This window comes from Nothoprocta perdicaria, unplaced genomic scaffold (assembly GCF_003342845.1).
Source record: "Nothoprocta perdicaria isolate Ctin4 unplaced genomic scaffold, notPer1 scaffold_121, whole genome shotgun sequence".
In the NCBI taxonomy this organism is placed as follows: Eukaryota; Metazoa; Chordata; class Aves; order Tinamiformes; family Tinamidae; genus Nothoprocta; species Nothoprocta perdicaria.
In genome coordinates this window covers 2,218,036-2,235,321 of record NW_020454328.1, presented here as the reverse complement: position 1 = coordinate 2,235,321, position 17,286 = coordinate 2,218,036, and the positions used below count along the sequence as shown (strand labels likewise).

The window sequence follows — 17,286 nt, the reverse complement described above, 5'->3', positions numbered from 1 at the left end:
AGCCGATTCAGGCTAAGTTTGGTTTAGCCTAACTAAGCTAAGCTAAGCTAAGCTAAGCTAAACTAAACTAAACTAAACTACCTTTACGCCAGTTGTGCTGCACCGTGAACTTATATTGAGTTAAAAAAACACCTTCAGGCCAGTTGGGCAACCCCTGGGTGCAGGCACTCAGAGCCATTCTTGCCCCTGCGCCTCCAAAGGTGTTTTTACCTCTCCTTGGAGCCTCCCCTGGACTCAGAGCAAGGCCACTGGGCTATAAAAGGCATCAGCGTGGACTGCTGTGAGGGCTGCTAAGTGCATGGTCCCAACCTGTGTTAGTGCAAATCAACCCTGCTTTTATCCCAAACCAGTCCCCTGCAAGGGACTGGGGACTGTCTGCATCCCCAAGGTGTTTCCAAGGCTGCATTTTGCAGCGCTCATCCCTTCGCGGCCATGGGTTTTCCCATGGGCTGGGGTATCTCCCTCTGCCTTCCCGCTGCTCCGTTCTGTACAGCTTCTTCCTGTGCTGGAGAGGTGGTGGCAAGGGCCAACACTGTCCTCTCATCCTGTCACTGTGGTCCTTGGACAGGTTAAAACACAGATAGTGCATTAAGGATGTGAGGTGCCCAAATAGCTGCTAATGAGACCTATAGAAATACCACAGACACAGAAGGGACCTATAGAAATACCACAGACACAGAAGCTAAAAGCCGATCTTGCATCTGCAAATAGCTTGCGTTGCTTCTCATAAGCGTTCACAGCAAGCAGCTTAAATTAAAAGCAGCTGTTACCCAGTTGTTGAACACAAACAAGCAATGACAACTGAAGCCAGTCCCATTGAAGCAAAATATTTTAAATTTCTAGTCATAAGGCACAGAAGAAGGACATTTGAACAAAGCRCAAATCAAAGACGAGCATCACGTCCTCCCAGTGCTCTGCTGAGTTATCTGCCGGGAATTATTTGTCATTATTTATCATTCCTGGGATGATACAGTGATCTTTTGGTAGTAGAGGTAGAGGGCCATCTGCTTGCATCACACAAGCCCTCCTGCTCTATGTGTAATTTTTAATTGCACAATAAGCATTGTGCACAGTATGCACAGGTTATTGATGGGCTACATGCCTGAGAAAGATCGTGACTTTAAGGAAAAGGTAGGAATCCCACCTGGAGGCTGACAAAAAACTTGGGTCGCCCCTGAATCTGAACCCCGCTTTCTTGTACAGGGCTAATAAAGGCAAGCTCACGTCCCTTTCTTGCCACTTCTGATCACTAATGTTAACTCTGTTAACACTTCAACCAAGCCAAAACATAGATAACTTCAGAGGGGAGGGAATTAAATTTAATGAGCAAATTGTCACAAGAAAAAAAAAAAAAGGAATTTAGGGTTTGAAACCAAGGGTGAGATGCGTATCCCTTGTATACTGAATATATAGTGTAAGTATGAAGGCTGGCTCCTCACTGCAGCTCATGAAACGTCCCTGCAGACTCAAACCATCCGGGGAAGAAGGGATAAAGACGGAGGAATCTCGCTGTTCGTGGGACAYGGGTGGATCCAAACAGTTCCAAAAAAACCCCTAGGATGCAAGAAGGAGAGGGCTTAATGCACTGRATCTTTGACATGACAGAGCTGTTTCTCAGGTGGCCCAAAATRTCAATAGTCACCCTTCTGTGCCATTAAAAAACAGCATTTCATGCGAATAGTTTTGTGTAGAATCCAGCCTCTCTGGCAGCACTTGGCACCTAAACACTTATGTAGGTGAGGTGATGAACGGGAACCAGGGAGAAATGGATTAAAGGCAAGATGAGTGCTGCATATTCAAAGTTCAYACTTCTGTCTGCCTCCGTTTTAACCTTCTGATGTTTAAAGGGATTTGTAGCGGAGGAAAAGAGATTTTTCACTGCTTAATTGGTGTATTTAACAGTATCTGAAGAATTCCCCTTGCAGCCTTTCACCCAGCCAAAGAGAGGAAAAATACTTAAGAAAATGAGATAATGAAACCCTAAGAAACTAGCAAGGGAGACTGGGGACAGTTGGAACAGTTCTTSCTGATTTGTTTTTCTTTTAAATTGACTAGATTGCGAGGGAATAATTCAAGGCGCTCTGTCTCTGGCAGTTATCGCCTGTGTTAGCAATGTCAGTAGTTGTCGGTGTTATCAGTGGGAGACTCTGACTCACCTGGAGTTCCTCCTTTCAGCCAGACATGATATGCTTGACAAAAGCTAAAGAGAAAATGAGACACGGGTGAGATATCTGAGCGTGCATTGAAGTCCCATGGATCTCAGMCTGGGGGCTGAAAGGGGCTCCGAGCTGTGGCTGCAAGTTGCTGCCACTTGTTTCTACCCCAGACGAAATGTCTCAGAGCTCTCCTTGGAGAGGCTGCCTATTTCCTCTTGGAAAACACATTTTGCCCCTGAAAACAGGACCACTATTTCAGATAGGAATCCGTTGCTCCTACCTTCATAGTTGATGTAGCCGTTGGCATCTTCTTGCCCTGCCATGAGCTGTTCCACCTCGCTCTCTGTCATCTTCTCCCCTGGAGGCAGAGGATGGAGAGGTGAGGGCCTTCCCTCTGCCTGCACCCTCCTGTGCTCCCTCTAGAGAGTCAAAGCCACCAGAAGACAGAAAAGGGAGTTGAAGTGGAGCTGTCCACCAATGTGCTACGGAGTCTGGTGGGAGGGTGAGGAGAGCAGACCAAGATGCAACTGTTCTCCGGGAGCCGAGGATGTCGTGGGGTCTCCAGCCCACTTGGGTCATGCATGAAGCTGCACCCTAAGCTGGGAAAGGCCAATTAGTGGGGGACAGTGCTAAGAGAACACAAAGCACAAAGCAAAGTCCACCCAACCATGGGATGAGCTAACTAAACCAAGCCCTTCCTAGGCTTCTGCCCAAGAGGAGCTAGCGGTGGCCTCTGCTCCTTGAGCACCTCRTCACAGCTCCCTCCCTCCCATGGCTTGTCCCCAGGCTCCTGGAACCAGTCCGTACCCAGCGTGGCCAGCACGTGGCGCAGCTCTGCCCCCATGACGGTGCCGTTGCCCTCCTTGTCGAAGACACGCAGCCCTTCCACAAAGTCCTCAGCGGAGCCCTGCTCCTTGCTGCGGGCCACGTGCTGCAGTATGGGGAGGAAGGCCTCGAAGTCCAGGGTCTTTGTGCTCATTTCTGAAAGAGGAGGAGGAAATATTCAACCTCTACCTTGCCTTCCTGCCCAAAACGGGATATTCCAGAGAGAGGGACACATAGATGGAGGGGGACAAAGCCCACTTTGGTCAAGCCCCTGACCATGGYATGAGAATACCTGAGAACACGGCTGCTCACCCACAAATGTGATCCMGCACTTTGCCTGGCCCCAAACTCTGCAATTTTAAGTTCCTATTCATTTTTGAGTTTCTGAAAGCAAGAGATTTCCCTCTTCTTTGTATGGGTTTATTCCCGGTATGAGTTCCAGTACAGTTCCAGCTAAAGTAACAAGTTTCAGGCTAGCAAACTTAGGAGAAATGGAAACCCTCCAGACTGAGTTATAAAAAAAATACGGATTTTTAAGCCTGAAATGACTTCTGAGAGCTTCAGATGGCTCCAGAAGCACAGGGAGAGCCACGCGGCTTCTTCCCACCCAGCATTAAAGCAAATTCCCAGCAAAGGGCTGCGGATTCATTCTGTGTCAGAGCAAGAATTCGCTCTTTGCTTTCCCTACAGCAAAGACCCAGTTGCTGGGCTGCAGCCCATGGAGCAAGGCTTGGGTTGCACCAGCTCAGGATCTGGCCTCTTGGCATCAACTGCTGCCACCACCAGTTCATCCATGCAGGTCCAGCATGGTGTGCACAGGGGGCATGAAGGAMCTACACAAGAATGAGGCCCCTCTACTTCACTTCTCTTCAATTCCTTCTTCTCCTACAGGGAACACCGTCCTCTATGTGCTGGGAAGCTGTAGTGCCACCCTCTCCCTGTTGACTGTAGTCAACTGTTGACTGCAGTCCCACCCAGTCTACTGACTGCTCGTCCCACCCTCTCCCCATTGCCCCAGTCACTGTCACCTTCTGGTTTGGGTTTGCCCAGCACCTTCAGGACCTCCGCATTGGTTGGGTTGTGACCGAGCGCTCGCAGGACGTCCCCGCACTGCCCGTATGTGATCTGCATGGCTCCCRTAGGCGTCCGGTCAAAGAGGCTGAAGGCTTCTTTGAATTCTGCGGAGATGAAGAGCTCGGCTGTCCCCTACCCATGCTGGCCTCACTGCCACCCTGCCAGGAGCCGCTCCAGTGGCCAGAACCAGTGGCTGCTGCTGGTGGCTGCCCAGGGCGCACAGCCCCCACTCGCTTGAGGAACAGGAGGCCACAACCCTCCAAAGCCCAACCCCTTTACCAAGCCACCCGCTCCACAAGCAGGTTTTGTCAGTCCATGCAGAGCTGAGTGACGAATYCTGCAGGGATTCCTGTGCTACCTTGGGCTTGTGGGACTCCCTGCACTTCCTTCTTCCCTTCTTGGACCTCCTGGGGATCCTACCACCCTCCCGGCGCATCCCACATCCCGTCTCTGTGACCGGCTCAGCGCTGCTTCCACAGGGGTGCTGCTCTTGCTCCACCTTGCAGGCAGCCTCCCCGCTTGCTCCTCACATCTCTCCCCGCTCTTTGGACTATGTCTTCTACCCACTGTGCTTTGAAAGACTCAGAAGATTCATTTCCATGCTCTTCCCCATAAACGGCTATGTAGGTCCTGGAGGAAAGGGACTTACATGGACAATTAGGATCTCTTTCATCTTGTATGTGATGTTTTTCGGCTTCCTGGCCTGCTGCAGGATCCAGTTTTTAATCCTAACATTGGCTCCATGGACAGTCACCCTTCTGCACTGCTCGGAGCCTCATCTCTGCCTCCCATTTCCCACCCAAAAGGCCCTTTCCACTAGGGCAGGCTCCTCCATCGTATCAAGGTGCAAGATATGGGGCAACCGCTTCTCCAGGAAGCCCACCAGATCCTCACCCTCCTCCCGTTCTGCTAAGCCGAGGATCCTGAGGCTGGAAGCTGGGGCCGGTCTCTGTAGTTGCTCCACGCGGGTGGTGAGATGGTGGTTTTCACGCACAAGATGCTCCAAGAGCTGCATGTGGTTTTGAACATCCTCCTTGTGCTTCTGGAACAGAAAGTCCATCTGAGCCATTGCCTTGTCCAAGCTGATAATCAGACCTTCTAGAGAGTGTACACGAACACTCAGATCTGTGAGTTTGTTGTCCATGGCATGAATGGACTCCAGGTTCTGGTTCATTTTCTTCATGATGTCTTGCAAGAGCCCCCTCAAAGAGAGGAATCTGCCCTTGCCACTGCTGGGCAGGCCCAGGTAATCATGACCTCCATGTGGCAATGGAGACGTGAAGATCCAGTAGGCATCTCCTTGGGTTTGGTGGGAATCCTCGCTTGGGGCTTTGGCCGTGCTCCCTTTGCTGCTTGGCATCTTCATTTCTCCTTGCCATGCCTTGCCATCCCTTGACTCCTCCTCTGCACCGTCCTCAGCTCCGAATCCTGCCTGTGGGAGGTTTTATGCTGGTCTGAGCCCACTCATCGCCACGGAGCTCCCCAGCACCTYGGGGTGCTCCGTCACCCATCCCTACCTCACAATGCTGTGGAAGCACCCAGGAGGGCTGTGGYGGGAGCARCTCCTTTCACGAATCCTTAGCCAAYGGCACTGCTCCGAGGGCACCCCGTGCTCCTGGCCTGGGACAGCTACATGGTGGAGCAGAACGTGCTCCTGCATCTGGCCTCACTGCAGCCTCCAGCGACCCTGGCAGAGYCTGCTCACCGTGGAGTCCAGGAAGCATCAGGAGCACCACGTTCCACACCACTGCTGCGGTTCCGAATCAAACACCTTCATGCGTGACCTTTCGTTTCCTCTGGCTTGCCCCGAGATGAGATGGGCTCTTCTTCTCCCAGCACTGTGGCCAGGAGCTGCCCTTGGATCTTGTCCCAGCATCGCAACGGAGGCGTCGCAGCTGCCAGTGCAGGGCGAGAGCGCCCGAGGCGTTCCAGTGCTCCCAGCGCTCCGGCGGGTCTGGCATTGCGGTGCCAGGGGCTGCTCCCCCGCTGGGAATTCCACGCTTTGAACCCAGCTACATCTCCCACCAGAAATGGAAAATACATTTTTTTTTCTTGCTAAAAGCTGGAGCTGGGGTCGTCCTTTGCAATCAAGTGATGTAGTGCAGAGCAGGAGCCAGGATCCATCGGGACCATTCTGGCATTTCCCAGCTAAATCCCTGTGCTGCTTCCCGTTSCCGCCAACATTGCTCCCCTTCCCACCTCCTTCCCACTGGAATCCGCCCARCCCTGTGCCCTGCCCTCCGCTCTGCTCCTTTCCAATCTCCTTTCCAGCCTGATGCTGGTGGGGACGGGACTTTCTGGTTGTCRTGTCCCTTCCAGCTGCTGCAAGATTCCCATGGCCATCCTGGAGGAAGAGCAACGCGCTGGGCAGAGTGCAGGGAATGAGGCGCCTGACCCATAGGGCTTTCCCCAAGGAGGGGTTGGATTCTTTAGGATTCAGCACCCCAATTTGCCGTGAAAAACAAACAAACAAAAACCCCAGGAACTCCTGGTTTCTACTGCTGCCTCTGGAGTGCAGCAGTCTGCACTTACCTTCAATCTGCTCCCCTGTGAATTCCACCTGTGGGGACAAGAGAAGAGATCTAGGCATGAGGAGTGTGTCACTGTGCAGGAGGTGCCACCACGGGCGATGCCGTGACTCCAACTACCTCCTCCGTGCTGGACATGCCCCTCCCAAGGCCGGTGTCCGTGCCCCTATCCRTGCCATGTCCATCTGCACCAGGAAGACTCCTTTCCGAGGAGCACGCGGCCGGTGGGAACATGTCCTCGCAGYGCTGCGGTGGGAACCGGGACACTCAGACCAGAGCTCAGGCCATTCCAGGTGCAAAGGATGTTTTTCCAAGGCGTGATCCCTAGGGCAGGGGTCAAGTGACCTTGAACGACCTCTGTGCTGAGCCCTGCTGTTAATACCGCTCTGGCTTAAAAACGTAACTACATCCTGGGGAACTAGGGGAAAAAAAACGGGGATCATTGCAGGGATTATTGCAAATTGCACCTAATTGCAAGGCAAAAACTGCCTGCAAAAGCTGCAGGAGGTGGCTCGGGCTGGAGCCATGGGTGGGGGTCAGGGGCTGCTTGCGGAGRCAGCCTGGGAGATGAGTGAAACACCCTGGAGGTTCCATCCTCCGCGGCTGCTCTGGCTCCAAGCAGGAGAGAGGGTCTCGGAGTGTGGGATTTGGGAGGCAGCCGAGATCAGGGACAGCAGTTTCCTTGGATCCATGCCRTGCAGAATGCCATTCCAATGGGGGAATGTTAAAACCAGGTAAATATCTCCCGTCCACCGCATCAGCACCCTCTGAGCTGTCCCCTTGCAGCGCCTGTGCTGGCAACCCYGGCCATCGCTGTTGGAACGGGGCGAGGGGATTGACGGTGCCGGGCAGATTGCACAAAGCTCCAGCCTTGATCCCTCACTCACCTTCCCGCTCTTGGGATCGAACGCTGGCTCTTTGGGTGGCTCCGGGACTGCTTCCCTCTTCAGGTCCGGTTTCTTGGGGGCCATCACCCGGGCTCTTTGCGAGGGAGYGGACACCCTGCGAGGCAGGAGGGACAAAGGCAAAGCCAGCTCCGTCCCTTATATTCAAGCCCTGTCCTCGACTGGAGGGGCCGGCCGGCTGCTGGAGCCACTGCTGCTTACTATAAAAGGAAGAAAACACCGACGAGAGGGACTCCAACTTTACAAGGTTGTCACAGGCTCGTGGTGCAGCGAAGCCACCGGCTGCCCGCTGCTGACAGGGTCCGGGCATCTGCACCGGGGGCGGCTGCACGGGGGCTGCTTGCTGAAAGATCCGTGGAATCCTAAACGGCAGCGTCCCGGAGTGGTTGGCGAGGCAAGAGGGATCCCCATGGCAGAAGTGGGTGGTTTTAGGGCAGGTTCCTTTGCAGCGCTGGGTTTAGGAGGCTCTGCAGTGGCTCTGTGTGCGCTCAGCTCTTCCCGGTGCATGGGAAGGAGGTTGGCCGGGATGCATCTGTGTGCAGCTCCAGGGTGTAAGGAGAGCAAGGATGTCCTGGTTGGAGCTGTTGAGGTGGTCCGTCAGGATAGTTCCTGGGGATAATGCAACCCATGCGAAAGATGCTCCTTGAATTCCWCAGCTCGGGACATTTTACAGTGGTGTCAGTGGTCCTGCGGATGCTCCGGCTCTCAGGAACATCCAGTGGCAGCAGGGACCATCCTGCCTCCCTCCTAGCTCCGGAGCTGTGCAGGGGCCCTGAAGCAGCCTGTGAAGCCTTCTGTGAAGGAGCCCATGCAGCTGAGCCCAGTGGGAAGGTTTCCTTTTGGATCCAGAGGATGGCTGAAATCCCAAGATTTTAAGAGGCTGCAGTTGTTTTGTGTCATCTCTTGCAATTGGACCTGTTTGGGAATGTCCCAGTCACCTCTGAGCACGCTCAACAGCTAGGGAATCACTGAAAATGGAAAAAGAACCAAGCAGAAAGGGCATTTTAGGAAATCATACAACTCCTGGAGCTGGGACCTAACATAAGCCCCCAAATAACATGATTCTAAGTAGATAGCAACTGGCCAAGCTAAAATGCAGCTCCCCTGAGAGCTGGCAGGCTCCTGTAAGCAACAAGTAGGTATTAAAGCAGCTCCTTTGCTCCCAGATGGGAGCATTTCTATGGACTCYACCAAATATCTTGCTTTAAGCCACTTCTGATTAATGGGGCAAGTATCTGTCCTGGTCTCTGAGAGCAGATTTGGGTAATAAATAGGCAAAACCCCCATCAGTTTGCAGAGCTTTGCTGTCGGGACACTGCCAGGCTCCCTTCCTGGCCAGCAATGACTGCAGGGACCAGCACAAGCCGCTGGGTGGAAGAGGATCCTGCGAGATGCTCTCAGGACCAGCAAGATGGAAGAGATGAGAGAGGCTGGAGAGATCTCTGGGTCTGAATAAACAGCCAACCTGCTCAGGAGGCCGGGAATCGGGGCTGGTTTCGGAACAGCCGCTGGGAAGTGCGAGGTTGCAGGGTTCGCTCAGGAGCCGCTTGCCAACAATTAGGAAATTGGCTGCCTGCCGTCGTCGCTGGGGAGGGCTGAGCAATGAGGCCGGGTGGGCGGTGAGTGGAGCAATCACCTCCTCCAGCCCTGTGTAATGAAGATGATAATTTAGCAAAAAAAAAAAAAAAAAAAAAAAAAAAAACACCCCACCGAGTTTTGCTAAATGCAAGTTGAGCTTTTTGGTCTGCAGTGGGAAGCAAATTGCTCCCTGGCAGCAACTCCCTAACCCGGTGCTGCCATCCGCACAGCTGAGGTCAGACACCAGGTCCCCTCTCCTGAAGCAGCCTCCTCTTAACTCCGAGCAGAAATCCTGCAGAGAAAAAAAAAAAAAAAAAAAAAAAAAAAAAAACAGTCCTGCAATTTAACCCTTTATCCCTCCTTCTGCCCAAAATGTCTGCTCGATATTCCCGTCAGCCGGTGCTCAATGTCCCTGCTGGAAGTTCTCTGCAAAGCAGAGGCCAGTGGGGAGACCGGGGGGATTTCAATGTCCCCCAGGGAGGGTTTCTGTGGCCCCTGCTGTTGGCAGGATTTAGGGGTGCCTCTAACACACGGCTTGCAACGCTCATCCTCACCCTGCTAAGTGGACACCCCGTTTCACACCCGTCCCTGCAGAGCTGCTGGGGGGTACAGGCTGCAACCTGGGCACCCCCTGCCCCCACGTTGCAGCAGGCAGATCCCTTGGCAAAGCCAAGGACAGGGACCCAGCTTTGAGTGCGGCGCCCTGCCCGCGCCAACCCCGCGAGCAGGAAAAGGGTTAAAGTGGCACCTGCCTGAACGCCGCCCCGGGAGCATCGCTGCATAAGAGGCAGCAGGGCCGGGGCTCTGCGGGCTGGGGGCACTGGCACAGCGGGATGTGGGATAAGGTCCCAGTCCACGGTCCGGAGGAGTCTGCAGGAAGCAAGCAGGATTTTAGCACCTCGAACTAAGCACATAGAGCCRGCAGAGCAGGAACGAGGAGCCGCAGCACTTGGCCAGGACAAAGCACTTGGGTGCAGGGGGACAGGCRGCGAGCGGAGCCCCCTCTGGTGTTCTCCTTCCCGGTGCCCATCAATCCCACCCCCGGCGGCTTCGGAGCGCTGGGGGTGGCGATCGTGAGCGCTCCATCCCAGAGGATGCTCAGCCCCACCAGGCACTCCAAGACACCCGCACGGCTGCTGGCAGCCCCCAGCTCTGCTCTGCCCCGTGCCGTGGCACTGAGACCCCCCTGGGGCCATGGGGACGTCGGGTGGCATCGTGGTGTCCCTGATCTGCGGCTGCCTCCTCACCTCCGTCCAGGCTCTGGTAAGTCCCTGCGTCTCCTCGCTCCTGGCCCCAAACCCTTGTCCTTAAATCCACYGTGGGAAGGCACCGGAGGGAGTGAAGATGCTTTGGGCATCTCTGTGCGGGTGGGTGCTGGGGCCCATGCACGCTTGGAGCACAAACCTCACCCCGTTTTGGAGCTGCTTTGGCATCCGGACATAGAAACCAGCCCCGCTCCATCCTCACTCCCTGCTCATCCACCTGGATCCTCCTGGGAGCCACGGGCACTGGGGGGGCCACGGCGCCTCCCGCATTCTCCCCGCTTCGGAGCCTCCAGCTTTGCACCGGGACACCGGGGCCAGCGCCCTGGGGCTCCCAGCTCCGCGGGGACCTCTCGCCAGCGCTTGGCATCCGTGCCCCGTTCCCTCCCGCGGCGCCCGCTCGCGTCCTGCCTCCCGCTCCCTGCTCTGCTTCATCCTCTGGGTGCTGATGAGCTTGGAGACCTGCCCCAAGCCTGCGACTGCTCCGCCGCGTTTGGGTTAGGGAGATTTCTGCTGAAACCCCCCCAAATGTCCTGGCAGATCTGCCTGCAAGAGCCAGCRGCTGCTCGCGTGCAGTTGCTGCCGGTGTGTGGCGAGTTTAGGCCGTGCTCTGCAGCAAGCCCAGCTCTTTGCTGGACGGGGAGCGATGGCTGCCCGATGCGCCGGTCACCGACGGAGATCGCGTGACTTGGGGCCACCGTGGCGCRTTGTCCCGGCAGGTCGACCCCGACGACGTTCTCACCAAGGAGGAGCAGATTTATCTCCTGGTGGAAGCCAAGGAGAGATGCCAGAAGGACATAAGAGCCCAGCTGGAAAAGATCAAAGGTACCAGCCCTGCCACTTGGGAGGCACCAGCCTCGGGGACCACGGCAGAGCCTCGGGCAGCGCTGTCCCGGCACGTGRGGACAGTGGTGACACGTCCCCGGAGCAGCCTGCAGGCTTGGCCCTCACCCTGCAYGTTCTGGCTCATGGTCTCGGGAGCCGGGGTGACCTGGCCTGGGTTTGTGCAGCGCTGGCACCGTGACCACCACTGGGTGTGCCCCAAATCCGCCCCCAAGTTGCCCACCAAACACTGCATCGGGGTGCCCCTAAAACCAGACTCCTGCCTGTACAGGGAAGCAGGACACGGTGGGATGGTGCAATGAACCTTGTCCGGGACCCCAGCTGACCTGTGTCCTTGCTCCTTGGCCAGATCCCAGCTGCCTTCCGGAGTGGGACGGGATCATCTGCTGGCCGCAGGGCTCGCCCAGCCAGGAGGTGGCCGTTCCCTGCCCCGACTACATCTACGATTTCAACCACAACGGTGAGCGAGGGCACCCMGTGCTCGGCCAGGGACCGGACCTGTGTGAGCCCAGACACCCCTCGGGAGCCACATCCTCCACCTCCAGCCAAGGCTGCTGGTGCAGAGCCCTTCGGCCTGGGCAGTCCCTCTTCGCTGACATTGAATTTCGAAGCTGCAAGCTCAGTGTGTGAGCATGGGCTCCTGTTTGCGCTCAYGTGCTGGCCCAGCACCAGGCGTCGCAGAGCGAGGCCAGCAGCTTTCTGAGAGCCGGGGACGGGTGGGGAGGTTGGTGTCTCCGGGTACTTGGTACCTGTGGGCCTCACAGGCCTGGCTTACAGCAGTGGGAAGGGGGTCACGGGTGGGTTTCCCGAGGGCGCCGCTGTTGTCCCCATGCCTGTTTCTGCCCTCAGGTCATGCCTACCGGTACTGCAGTGCCTACGGTACCTGGGAGATGGCCCTTAGCATCAACAAGACCTGGGCCAACTACACTGAATGTGCCACGCTCTTCTCCTCGGAGAGCCGGAGCCGTGAGAAGGTGACCTGGCTCTTCCTAGGGGCTGGGAAAGGTGGTGGGGATGGACAGGGACAGAGCCTGCCTGGGACCAGGGCATGGAGCAGCACCGGGCAGGGGAAGAAGGGACCCCATCCCCCTCCTCGTGTCCCCCTGTGCTCCCCCAAAAGCTCCTGGGCTGCAGAGGAGCCTGGAGCTCCCCTTGTGCTTCGCAGGAGGTGTTTGACCGCCTGCACCTCATGTACACCGTCGGCTACTCCAGCTCCCTGGCCTCCCTCCTCATCGCTGTGAGCATCCTTTCGTACTTCAAGTAAGGACACGAAGCCTGTCCTGAGGGAGACCCAACCCCTTGTATCCCATATAGAGCACCCAGGGGTGGGAACAGCCTCCTGGGAATGGGGAACCAGCCCAAACTCCAGCACAAAGCTCCCAAAGCCCCCAGACTCCCGGTTCCTTCCCGGTTCTTCTGCATGGCCAGTCTGGCTCTCAATGGGGGTTGAAGCCCCCTTGCCCCTATCCCTGCACCCACAGCAAGACCAGTCCATCAGAGGGGGCTCTGTTGGGGTCACCTCTGCTCGGGAGGCCACCCACACTTGTGACGAGCGCGTTCGTCCCCAGGCGCCTGCACTGCACGCGCAACTACATCCACATCCACCTCTTCACCTCCTTCATCTGCCGGGCGGCCAGCATCTTCGTGAAGGACATGGTGCTCTACTCGGGGGCGCTGGCCAGCGAGCCAGAGAAGATGCCGGAGGACGATTTAAAAACCGAGATGGGGCCCCTGCCAGGACCACGGAGCCACCTGGCAAGTGACACGTAGAGACCGGGGAGCAGGAGCAGAGCGGGACATTTTCCCGCTGGCTTCCAGGAGCCACCTGGACATGGGCCGCGCTCTGAGCACGTTTATTCCACACCACAGGTTGGCTGCAAGGTGGTGGTGACACTTTTCCTCTATTTTCTGGCCACCAACCACTACTGGATCCTGGTGGAAGGGCTCTACCTGCACAGCCTCATCTTCATGGCCTTCCTCTCCAATGACAACTACCTGTGGGTCCTCATCATCATCGGCTGGGGTAAGCACAGGCCCCAGCTGCTGGGGGGCATCGCTGCGGTCCAGCAGCACCGAGGACACTGGTGAGGGGTGTGGGACACAAACTGGGTCCTGGGAATCGGGGTGCCCATCAAGCCTGGTTGCTTCGGCCGTGCTCCTCCCGCGTCTCTCRCTCCTCCAGGTCTCCCTGCTGTGTTCGTGTCTGTCTGGGCCAGCGTCAGGGCCTCCCTGGCGGATACACAGTACGTAGGTCCTCCTTCTCCAGCAGTTCCTAAGGAGGGGGGAAAAACTGGCTGCAAATATGAGGGGGGAAAAAAAAAGAACAACCGGGCTATGAAAAWTAGATTTGTTTTTAAAAAGCTACCAAAAGACAACAAATACAYGAGCTTGTTTGCAAAATTGCCAGTAATCGAATCCAATGATATTTTTGTTCAGCACTTGGGAGGAAGCAGGATGCAGGTTTGCACCATTAAATAGTCAGGAAATGCTGCAAAGATTATGTGAAATGGCATATTTTAACGTAGAGTGTTTTAAAATGAGAAGGGCCACACAGCTTCCAGCATCTGGGATCCTGGAAACAGGGACGGGAAGGGAGGGAGGATGCGACAGCCTGGCAGGGGAGGGAGGCAGCAGCTCCTGGGAGTTCTCCTTACCTTGAGTTTTTCCCAGATGTTTCTTACTGCTCTTCCCAGATGCTGGGACCTCAGTGCTGGGAACATGAAGTGGATTTATCAGGTTCCCATCCTGGCTGCCGTTGTGGTAAGAAGCCCTTGGCTGAATTTCCAACATGCCCAGGAAATCTATCCCGGGGGCTGTGCGCTGAGACCACGGGCGCTCTGCCGGCAGGTCAACTTCTTCCTTTTCCTCAACATCGTGCGGGTGCTGGCGTCGAAGCTCTGGGAGACGAACACGGGGAAGCTGGACTCCCGGCAGCAGTACCGGTGAGTCCTGCCCGTCCCGCTCAGACGGGGGCTCGGGAAGCAGCAGAGTCCCGGGCGGCTGTGGGGTCCGGTGACCAACACCTTCCCGGTGCCTCCTCCGAGCCAGGCCCTCGCTGTGCAGCAATTCGCTCTTCCCAGGATTTGGTCCGGGGGGAAGMTGCCCCTTTGCTGAATGGCACCTGCGAGGGGCAGGTCCCGCCTGAGCAGGGCTGTGTTTTCTGCTTGCAGGAAGCTGCTCAAGTCCACGCTGGTGCTCATGCCGCTTTTTGGGGTGCATTACGTGGTGTTCATGGCCATGCCCTACACTGATGTCTCTGGCGTCCTGTGGCAGATTCAGATGCATTATGAGATGCTCTTCAACTCCTTCCAGGTGGGTCGGTGGGGGCTGCTCAGTGCCGGTGCTGGGCACTCCCCATCCGAGCAGGCGTGTTTCAACATCACGCGCTCGGTGCTAAACTCGGCATCTCTCCTTTGGCAGGGCTTCTTTGTGGCTTTTATCTACTGCTTTTGTAACGGGGAGGTAAGTTGGGAGGCTCTGTCCTGCAAGGGGGCTGAGCCTTCGTCCACGTCACAAAATCCCAACAAGCTTTGGGGAGAAATAGGAGTGAAACCCATTGGGGTCCACGTCTCGGCCGGCTCAGGACTCCGTCTGCTCTCTCGCTCAGGTGCAGGCGGAGATCAGAAAAGCCCGTTTCCGCCGGAGCCTGGCGCTGGACTTCAAGCAGAAAGCGCGGGCCACGAGCACAGTGGGCAGCTGCTACTGCAGCGGGCCGCTGTCCCAGGCCACCGCGAGCRTCAGCGCGAGCGCGGCGGGACGGGGGGCAGCGAGCGCGGCGGGACGCGGGCTCTTGCCCCTCGCCCGCACCGGCCTCCCCAGCTACGGAGCCGCCGCCTTCCCGCCCCACGAACCGAGCCAGGAAGGCTGTGGGGAGAAGCGGGCAGAATCAGGGCTGCAGCGGAGCCTGCCTGGCCTGGCCAAAGAGCTGGAGACGATGCTGTGAGGTGGGCGGCACAGAGCCCCGCAGCGCCTGGAAGCCCCGGGGCCCCTCGCTGAAGAAGGGAGAGCAGCTTAGCGGCCGCTGGTCCTTTGGTCCTGGTCGTGCTGGGCCCGCCAGCGTGCAGAGGGACCGCGCGCTCGTGCTCTGCCTTGAAGCTCCCTGGCCAAACTCAAAGAGCAGCCAGCTGGAAATGTCTCCGTCGCTGTGCAGGTGGTTGGCGCGAGCAATGTCTGTGCATGCAGCGCTTGCAGATGGGCCCCTTGGAGCCTTCCTCCGGCTCGTGCACATCCTCGCACGCGGCGCAGATGCTGCGAGGCCGGGCCTGGGGCGGCTGAGGGACACCGAGCTCTGGGGCGGTGGCCACAGCCCTCGTGTTTCCCAGCACAATTAGCCTGGAGCCAGCAGACCACGGCCCCAGGCTCCAGCGTTAATAAAAGCTGCTCTGTTCAGCGTGCTCCTGGCCTCACACTCCATTAGGGCCACGATTGTGGTGGGATCAGTTACGGGAAGACCGCGGAGGGCGGATCACGTGGGAAAGAAGGAAGCTTGGAACAGGCTGCCCAGGGAGGCTGCGGAGWCTCCTTCTCTGGAGGTCTCCAAACCCGCCTGGATGCCGCCCTGTGCTCTGGCTGTCCCTCCTGGAGCAGGGGGTTGGACTGGATGATCCCTAGAGGTCCCTTCCAACCTCAACTATTCTGGGATTCCTCTCCCTGTTGGGCACAAGGGGTAGGTCTAAGGCCTCCAAGCGAGTCCCTGTGTCCACCCCAGCTGGGGAAGGACRTTGCTGCAGCACTTGCAGCACCAGACCCAGCTGTCACAGCACTTGGTGGCACAGCCTTCCCAAGGGAGGCCAGAGCTGCCACAGCTTGCGGGGAAGACACATCCCTATCGGTTCAAATTACACGTCTTGCCAAAGGAGAATTTTTCTTTCCTACTTCCTTTGGCAAGACGTGTGTCCTCCAAGCAAAACTTTTACCACAAAAGATGGAGAATAGGGAAGTAATTCCCTGTCTCCAACCTCCCAGCACCTTGCGGGGACTAAACCCAGGCACAAGGAGCAGAAAACGCTGCAAGAGCRGGAGAAGCAGCAGCGCAGGCACCCGGACTCACAGTCACCAAATACTCCAGCAGCCGGTGCGGGGTTGGGAGCGTCCTCGTCACCTCCAATGGAGCTGGAAAGGGCTCCGTGCCGGGAACGCAGCCGGGYTGGTCACCAGCTATGAGCAGGAGGTGAGAGGTGGACACGGATGCAGAGACACAGAGGCGGGAGCGCTGGATCAGGCTCCACAACCCCCTGAGCTGCCCCAGCGAGGGGCTCGGCCCTCGTGCTCCGGCTCCCGGGAAGGCAGCAGAGCGACGGCTCCCGGGGCCACGGGGCCGGGCCCGGCGCCGACACTGCCGCTTTGTTCGGCCCAGAGGGGCTCCAGCCCCTCGCGTCCCTCACGCGGGGCTGCGAATTCCCATTTATAGCTCCCTGTCACTGCTCACTATTTACTCACTCACAGCCCGGAGGCTCCAGGGAGCTGGGAGAGGGATGAGGAATTTCAATAGTTCTACCTAAAGCAACAAAGGGACGTGCTAGGAAGGAGGAAGGGCAGGCACGTGCGGGACCGGCTGCTGGTGGCCAAGAGGCAGAAAGGGAAGGAGCAGGCGGCAGCTTTGGACGAAGGAGCTGTTTTGGAGGGAGGGATCAAACTCCAAAATCTTTAACTGGGCAGCACCATAAACCTTCAGCGTGATAAGGAAAGGAAATTCAATGGCTGCTCCTAAATCCCACATCTGTCCGGGAAAAACGGGTCACCTTCTCCCAACGTTAAATAGGCCGAGTTCTGCGCACACCTAGAACGTGGCTGAGCGAGAGCAGAGAGCTCCAAGCAGCACAAAGAGGTTTCTGACCAGAGTGCGATTTGATAATTCAGCTGAAACCTCTTTTAGGGACAGACAGGAATATCTAGGCAAATCTCCATGAAAATGCCAAAGCAGCCAGAGGAAGGAGCAGAGAATAAAGAGCACATGTTAGAAATGTTGTCCCAGTAATAAAACATTTACTAGAGCAAGCAGAAAGTAAATGCACAGCTGATAAAGAAAACATCACAATGCCACAAAAACCTGACAGTTTCTGAAACTTTTCTTGGTAGAAACAAGACAGAAGTGGGTGCTGGCGTGTTTCAACAA

General features: G+C 56.7%; 2 protein-coding genes across 2 annotated transcripts; one reads left to right on the top strand and one right to left on the bottom strand.

The window, feature by feature from the left end:
- Nucleotides 1–1,520: 1,520 nt before the first annotated feature.
- MYL4 (myosin light chain 4) lies at nucleotides 1,521–7,554 on the bottom strand. Its single transcript, XM_026054486.1, has 7 exons — nucleotides 7,471–7,554; nucleotides 6,588–6,615; nucleotides 4,010–4,159; nucleotides 2,964–3,137; nucleotides 2,437–2,514; nucleotides 2,157–2,200; nucleotides 1,521–1,554 (listed from the first exon to the last, which is right to left on the bottom strand). The coding sequence occupies exons 1-6, from the start codon at nucleotides 7,552–7,554 to the stop codon at nucleotides 2,172–2,174; spliced, it is 543 nt and encodes a 180-aa protein (XP_025910271.1). The 3' UTR covers nucleotides 1,521–1,554; nucleotides 2,157–2,171.
- A 2,345-nt stretch (nucleotides 7,555–9,899) lies between these two features.
- Nucleotides 9,900–15,114, top strand: LOC112960212 (parathyroid hormone/parathyroid hormone-related peptide receptor-like). Its single transcript, XM_026054414.1, has 14 exons — nucleotides 9,900–9,924; nucleotides 10,247–10,329; nucleotides 11,048–11,153; nucleotides 11,521–11,631; nucleotides 12,021–12,145; nucleotides 12,337–12,431; nucleotides 12,740–12,926; nucleotides 13,041–13,194; nucleotides 13,354–13,414; nucleotides 13,865–13,931; nucleotides 14,019–14,113; nucleotides 14,342–14,483; nucleotides 14,592–14,633; nucleotides 14,779–15,114. The coding sequence occupies exons 1-14, from the start codon at nucleotides 9,900–9,902 to the stop codon at nucleotides 15,112–15,114; spliced, it is 1,629 nt and encodes a 542-aa protein (XP_025910199.1).
- The last annotated feature ends 2,172 nt before the right edge of the window (nucleotides 15,115–17,286 follow it).